Source organism: Austrofundulus limnaeus, unplaced genomic scaffold, assembly GCF_001266775.1.
Source record: "Austrofundulus limnaeus strain Quisiro unplaced genomic scaffold, Austrofundulus_limnaeus-1.0 Scaffold488, whole genome shotgun sequence".
Taxonomy (NCBI): domain Eukaryota; kingdom Metazoa; phylum Chordata; class Actinopteri; order Cyprinodontiformes; family Rivulidae; genus Austrofundulus; species Austrofundulus limnaeus.
In genome coordinates this window covers 265428-273162 of record NW_013952890.1, presented here as the reverse complement: position 1 = coordinate 273162, position 7735 = coordinate 265428, and the positions used below count along the sequence as shown (strand labels likewise).

General features: G+C 37.9%; 2 protein-coding genes across 3 annotated transcripts in view; one reads left to right on the top strand and one right to left on the bottom strand.

Moving 5' to 3' along the window:
* lim2.5 (lens intrinsic membrane protein 2.5) overlaps window positions 1-1073 on the top strand; it is a 3998-nt gene extending 2925 nt beyond the window's left edge. The window contains exons 3-5 of the mRNA XM_014025632.1: window positions 63-212; window positions 430-564; window positions 914-1073. Of these exons, the coding sequence (XP_013881086.1) occupies window positions 63-212; window positions 430-564; window positions 914-975 (347 nt within the window). The 3' untranslated portion in view covers window positions 976-1073. The remainder of the gene's footprint in view (window positions 1-62; window positions 213-429; window positions 565-913) is intronic.
* An 86-nt stretch (window positions 1074-1159) lies between these two features.
* On the bottom strand, window positions 1160-4870 carry LOC106530070 (free fatty acid receptor 2). Of its 2 annotated transcripts, XM_014025630.1 has the most exons (3): window positions 4736-4870; window positions 4449-4517; window positions 1160-2184 (listed from the first exon to the last, which is right to left on the bottom strand). In XM_014025630.1, the coding sequence occupies exon 3, from the start codon at window positions 2175-2177 to the stop codon at window positions 1272-1274; it is 906 nt and encodes a 301-aa protein (XP_013881084.1). In that variant the 5' UTR covers window positions 2178-2184; window positions 4449-4517; window positions 4736-4870; the 3' UTR covers window positions 1160-1271. The 2 variants fall into 2 exon arrangements, with proteins under 2 accessions (XP_013881084.1, XP_013881085.1); XM_014025631.1 differs by lacking the exon at window positions 4736-4870 and having other exon boundaries at window positions 4449-4669.
* Window positions 4871-7735: the final 2865 nt, after the last annotated feature.

The window sequence follows — 7735 nt, the reverse complement described above, 5'->3', positions numbered from 1 at the left end:
ATGACCTGTCAAATTTAAAGCTGTAAATGTGTCTCTTCCTGTGCACCACGTTCTCTCCTCAGCCTACTGGAACGCCACTCGAGCTTTCATGATCCTGTCTGCCATGTCATGCTTTGCCGGCATCATTGCAGGAATCCTCTCCTTTGCTCACTTCTCTGCCTTTGAGAGGTTCAACCGCTCGTTTGCTGCTGGCATCATGTTCTTTGTTTCAAGTGAGTCATAGATTCTGTCACCTAATAATGCCATCTGATTGGCTCTCTTTGCATGATTAACAGTATTAATAAGAATATTTGATTGTAATGCAACATTCTGTGAACTTTCATCTCTGCTGATCTAATAATGCAGCTGCTTTGGTAACATCCAAATGACTTGAGCTTTAGATTTAARGATGTAAATTTAATCATTCACTACMCTCTGTCTCCACATCAGCTCTCTTTGTTCTGCTTGCAATGGCCATTTACACCGGTGTGACGGTGAACTTCCTGGGCAAGCGTTTTGGTGACTGGCGTTTCTCTTGGTCCTATATATTAGGCTGGGTGGCTCTGCTCATGACCTTTTTTGCAGGTTGGTTCAGGCATGAAAACGCCAGTTTGTGAAATTAATACATCTTACTGGGATTGAGTGAAATGTATMACCTTGAGCAATTCCATAAATGGACAAAATATTGTCTTGAAAACTCAAAAAAGTTGATTTTACATGATRTTGCCYCTTTRATTGTTATTCACAGAAATTCTTATAGTTGCTCCTATGTCAAGTTAAAACTGCATATGTGAAAATCTGTACCATCTCATAAAAACAAATTATTAGGAAATAATATTTATCTTGCTACGTACAAAAACAAACAAAAAAGTATATATACAGTATGTGCAAAATCTCCCTCTATCTGATTTTTTTTAATTTATTTATTTTTCAGGTATATTCTACATGTGTGCCTACAGAATGCACGAGTGCAGAAGAGTGGCAGGCCCACGCTAAAGTAAAATGGATTATAAAACATGTCACAGCAGAAAAGGGTGTCACTTCTTTGCAAATAGACAGCTTACTGAATAAACGGAAGCTTGCTTATCTGCTAACATATCTTGTCTTTTCTTATAAAAAACTTTCACATGTTGAGCTGGAATTCACAGAAACTTTAAAGAMGCATTTTCAACAAGAGAAGTAACTGGAGACACGTCAAAGGTGTTTAGACGAATATGAAACGACGCAAGTGTGGCTATGACTTCAATATGAGCACTTCAGCTTTGTGTTTATGTTTTTATAATGTTTTGCTATCAGCTAGAGCTAGGACTCGGTGTTTGTACAACATTAAGTCCATGCTTCTTGAAAATGGATTTTTTGCTGGTACAATGGAAGATGGAGGAGGAAAAATAAAAGATGATGGGGTCAATACAAGTGTTTAATGTACTAAGCAATAAAGTGTAGTACCTCCACTGTGGGCTTTTACCCTGGAAGTAACCTAATAAATGAGAAAAATTATACGGCAGGACACAAATGAGGAAGACTGCAAGAGTCCCTAAAGCCATCCCGATAGTCTTTTTCTTCTGCAGCCTTGATATCCTGGGACGGCTGTACAAAATCAGAATCAAGCACAGGTAGCAGTAGATGGAAATCAGAAGAGGCACAAGGCAGAGCACAAAGAAAAACTGTAAACGTACTGGGAGAAGGACCTCCAGCTGCTTCTCTGTGAAGTTTTCATAGCAGACGGTAGAATTGGGGCTGGCCAGCGACGGGTGGTGCTGGATGAAGATGACGGTGCTGCACTGTCCCGCTGACATCAGCCAGATCACGGCACTGATGACGATGGGGTACACGGGTTTCTGCAGTCTTTGGAAGGTGATGGGRTATGCCACTCCTAAGTAGCGGAACACGCTGATCGCCATCAGCAGCAAGGAGCTGGTGTAGATTGTGGAGAAGAAAGTGAAGGAGGTGATGGAGCATATGAAGTTTGGCAGAGTCCATTTCATGCCTGATGCTGCCTCGTGCATCTTGAAAGGAAGGATGATCAAGAAAAGCAGGTCGGACACAGTCAGGTTCAGAAGTAGGATGTCTGTGGGAAGTGGTTTGCAGTGGATCTTGACACTGAAGGCATAAAGTGCCAGGAGATTTGCAGGGAGGCCAATCACGAAGGAAATGATGTAAACGGAGAGAATAACCTCAGATTGCACCACTGAATCCATTATTGACCTAAAGCAAAAATAAAAATAAAGAGYATTAAGACAGAAATGGGCACTCATTACCACTAATTTAGCTTTTTTCCTGATGCTTTTTTTCAAATAATTTTCAGTAGTGAAACTGTTCCTCAAGAATGAATGTTTACACAACACACAWCTTCACTGTTTTCTTAAAAACAAGAAGTAGGTGCACAAGTTTAATGTAAAAATTATCTCGTCCACACAGAATAAAATACAGTACCCTAACAACATTTGGTTAAATGTCTCATCAAGTTGTACCTCTACCACACTTTTTTGCATTACAAACTCTGGCTGGACATCTGACAGAATTTGGAGAGTTCATTTATATTGATTGATTTCCTGGCATGGACCCAGCTTTTACACATAATTTACAATTGTATAGAGATCAGGGCTTTGGAAAGGCCAAGCCTAATGTTTGGTCTGTTTTGTTCTTTCAGAAACCAGTTCTAATGTGTGTTTGAGATGAAATTTATCTGTTGGAACATTAATGAGTCTAACTTTGAGGTAAAGTTGAAGAATTTGAAGCCAGTTTCTTTTTTGGTTTTCATTTTCTCAACTTTGTGCACTACATCACTGCCACAGCATAATTCTACCACCTCCATGCTTGACAATTGGTGCAGTTTTTAGGTTTGGAAGCCTCACTGACTCTTCAAACACACAATGAGCCATTAATATTTTTTATCAGAAGGTATTTGGTTTGTCCGTCTGGGTCAAGCGTGAAAATGCCACTTTTGGAGGAGGAGCTTATTTCTCAGTCAGCACCCCCCTCAGTCCACACAGTGCATATGGCAGTAACACATTGCCACTGTGAAGACACTGGTGTTCCAGTGGTTTCCAGTTCATTGCACGCTTCAGTCTTGGCATGTCTGTCGTGTTCCTGAACATTCAGAACAATTTTATTTTATCTGAGTGTGACAGTTTGGATCTTCTTTCAAACCTTGTAAAGTGCTGACATAGCTGAATAACTTAGACTCAGGTCCAGTTGTTGAACTGATAATCTTGGATCATGAAGTTTGGAAATGACTTCGACAAACTTTCCTGGCTCATATAAATTGCCACTTTTCTCTTGGTCAGTCCAAAAATGACTGCCAAACAATTTTCATGCTGCAAAGACAAACTACCAGCTGCAGTCAATCATGATCACCAAAGAGAAGTGATTAGACTGTAGCGAAGTCAAGTTAAAACAATTTTCTGAACTACTTAAAATRTAGTTGAATGCACTGTACCTACTATATTTGAACTTGTACATTCTTGACCCTGTGTGGATTACAAAAAATCCATATAATTCATACTTGCACATCCAGTTTAAAAACAGTTTAAGTTATGTGTTGAATAGGTATTCCAGTCTAGATTAAAAAAAAAGAATAATGAAGAATAAATATTGAAAAGCCAAAAATCAAGATGGCATTCATGCACCCTGAAAACATCTGACTGTGATACATTTTAATTTATTTATTTATTTTATTTTATGGATCCAATTGTATAGTAGTACTAAAGGAACCTCTGAAGTCTAAACAGCAGATGGGGGAAYTCCTATGGAACAAAATATATATTATGTTAGACGGATAAGATAAATATATTTACTTACCTGCTGCATCAACAAGTCTAAAACTGGTAACTCCTCAGTAACAAATCAAACAGAAAAACCCTGTTGGTGCCTTTAGTTGAAGACAGCTACTGTCATAAGTTCAAAGATGAGTTGATATAAAATACCAGATGGTGGAAATAGCCAGTTAGTCATACCTCTTGTGACGCAATTTATTTTATCATAAACTGAGCAATGAACAACCAGCATTTGGTTAATATTAACAAATATGCAAAACAGAAGCACCTCCTGTTAGGCTCTAAATACAGTATATTGATGAATGTTTTCACCTACAAGCTCCCTCCTGAAAAAGATTCTGAAGTCATAGGCCACAAGCCTGGAATAACTGAAAGTCATGTCTCAGAGATAAGGTGATGTTTCATCTTGTTAAAAACAGTTGAAGTGAATGAATGACTCCGGTATCACATTAAACCCTGAGTTTCTAACAGCAGACTGTTCAACAACAGCTTGTGTTGTCATTTCCTTCKGGCCACAATTATGGTTAGTCAGCACGGTGACAGGAAATATCATATCTTTATGTTTGTGAAGAAAAAAAATTCTTAAATTATTTCTTACAATCATACGTGCACAAGTTTAACAAAAATGCCCAGAAAATGCGTAAGCACTGATTATTTTTTGTTTTAAGCAAAACTGGAAATTTTAGAACATACCATGAAATATGATCAGTGGGTGTTCTGAGATCAGTAGTTTAGATAGATTTCCATGCTGGAGTTCCCACCCTGTAAAAAAAAACCAAAAAAAAAAAAAACAGTTTGTGTTTGAAATAGGAGTTTTTGAAGAATGTGCTCAATAAAAGAAACAAACAAAAAAACAAAAAAAAAAATAAACAATACACATTAACCTTTATTTGGGAATTTGATCTATTTCCAGTGCTGCCATCTAATTTGAAATGTTTTATTTTGCTTTTAATAAAATTATTTTTTCTAATTCACTTCACCTTTGCTGGTAAACTTTCAGCTGGCCTGTGGTGGAGTGTTTGAAAGTTCTGGTACTGCTGAAGCTCCACAGACCTCATGTCCTCCTGATTATCATTATCATACACACTGGAAAGTCTGTCCGCCCCAGCATCTCCTTCAGGTCTCTCTTGGTTTTGTGATCTAATCTCAAACATCAGAGAAAGATTATAAAAAAGCCAGCTTGAACTTAAATATTACATTAATATTAATATTGTACATTTTTGAAAAATAAACATCTTTTTATTTCTAAATTCACCCAAACACTTTTTCTTCACTGATGGTATTCTAACACAGTACAGGTGATAAAAGTAAAACACCCCCCACCCCAATATTTAAAGCTACAGTCTAGACATCACAGTTATTTTAACAGGAACTCGAAGAGTTGTATTTATTTGTTAAATGTTATGTTTCTTTTAGTTGACTATTGCTAAAAAGAGGGATGTGATGTGAACTTAAATTGAAATGTTCATGGGGTGCCAAATATAAAAATTCAGTGGAAAATAACCCCTCACTTTTTTCATAATTAGCAGGAAATGCTAAATATAAATGACAAATCAAAATCCATTTCTGTCTCCTTTATATTTATGTCTAAACCTAAATCATTTATCTTAAATCTCATATCAAAATCCTGAATTTTTTTATTTAAATCAGAATCAGATTCAGCTTTATTGTCATTCACACACAACATCGCAGATGCAGTGCAGAACATAATTGCAGTTAAGAACACCTGTTCAAGAGAAAGACACACATAACAAACATGGGGGAACGGATGAACAGGTCTTGTGCAACACGGTTGTGCTACCTTTTGCAGCTTGGAAAAACACAACAGGATTGGTGAGTTAAAAAATGTTGCTCTGATCCTACATTTACTCATAAACACAGAATCATATAGACAAAAAACCGACTCGCTAGAGCAAGACAGCTGGGGGGTGGTCTTGGGGTCAAACACATGAGACTGGGGCAGGGTTCAGTGGAGCCGGTGGTGTTTTAGGTAAATACTCCATGCTGGAACCGATCCAAGGCCCGCCAGAGGCCAGAGAGATCTTATTTGTCTCATACCCAGTTCAATAGAGTTGAGAGTTTTCCCTTCTTCCTCACGGCCTTCAGACTGGTCCCACATGGATGATGGGGGGGGGGGGACTCAAGCCCTTTTTGACGTATCCTCCTGGGGAATTTTAGATAAACGTGCCAACCAAAGGTCAGCAGCTGGGATCCGAAAAGATAAACACAATTTGGGACAAGCGGCCTTCAATTTCCTTGCTGCTTCCAGTCTCACTGCATCTCTGAAAGTGGCGGAAAAAAAAAAACAATGTTCCGAATTCCGTGTATTCTCACCTCACGCCGTCTGAAGCTTCACCTAGGTGTAATCCTTATATCCCAGAAGCACGCTTCTGTGCAGCAATTCTCGACAGAATCACATCCAGTTTGTGACTTATCACCCCCAGCATCTGAGTTTGTGTGCTTCCAGAGTGGCAGATTCCATCCATTTTCTCTGACAGCTTTTCACAGGCCAGGACTGCTGACAGGATCACTTTCATTTTCTAATAACAGAACTCTGCCACAGCCAATCAGCAGAAATCCAACTATTATAAAACCAAATATATACAAATCTTCCACATCTTCATTGGAAAGCGGTGCCAAACAGATCAGGCTCCAAGCCCCACAGGAACCATTGACCTGACCAGCAGTGACTATTCCACTGGGACAGCTACGTTCCCCTCGTTCCAGTCTTAATGTGGAAAAAAATAGTGTCAATTGTGTTCAGAGACCAGTTGACCAGATTCATAGTTCCTTTTTGTTTCGGATGAGAGGATAGGTGAAGACTGGCTTGAAAAAGCAGATATTGCACTGGTTCATGTTTCTGTTAGAGGTGTGGTGATGAGTTGAGATGTGAAAGGGGCATTGTTAATAATCACATTTTCCTGAAGATATATTTAGATTTAGGATTCAAGATTTAATCAAATTTAGATCTAAATATAACATTTGTATAGAATGCATAATATATAAATATAGATATATTTAGTTATGGATTTAACTTCTATATTCAGCATTTCTCACTAATTGTGAGAAAAATACACTTTTGTGAAAAAAGTGCACATTTTTTTCCTGTTGAATTTTAACATTCAGCATCCCATAAGTGTTACAACAATCACTGTCATCTTTTCAATGGCTGTAAACCTTCTGCACAATCTTTATACATTAATGATTTAAATCAGGGAGCAAAAGACACCAACCTTTTTCTGATAAGATGTCTTTTACGTAACATTACACATCCCAACAGCAAAATAAGCCCCACAAACATTAACCACATAAGCAAAGCTGTAAAAGAAAGAAAACGAAATAAGTAAAAATGAGGTCATGGCAGTGCTATCACCTACGTCCTACAGAGTAACTTACACAGTTTTGATGAACAGTTTAGAAACATTTGTTTGGTGTCGTTGCCAAATCGGTTCCAAGCACTGCATGACACATTGAGCTGGCGCTTTACTGGCACAAATATTTCCACTGACACTACGTTTTTCTTTGTAGGGGAAATGATGGTTGGTGGGGATGGCAGAGAGTAGTTTCCATCAATAATCCAGAATACTGAGGGTTTAGGAAAGGCCTCAGCATGACAGCGACACCTTATCTGATCCCCCATCACACAACAGCTGGACTCTGTGATTACTGGAGCATCTGAAATGATAGTAACATCATTATTATTATTATTATTATTATTATTATTATTATTATTGTTGTTGTTGTTGTTGTTGTTGTTGTTGTTGTTAAACCTTGGTCAAACATTATAATCAGGTCAGAAATATAAGAGATGAACTTTGCAATTTAGCCTTCTCTTCATGCATACTCTATGCAGTAAAACTATGAGATAAGATATAAGATTATGAGCTGAGACAAGTGCAATAAGAAATAAAGTTGAAAGTAAATTCCCTTGAAAGAATGCATATTGGTCTCTGCCCTTTACACCAAAATATAGCCCTGTG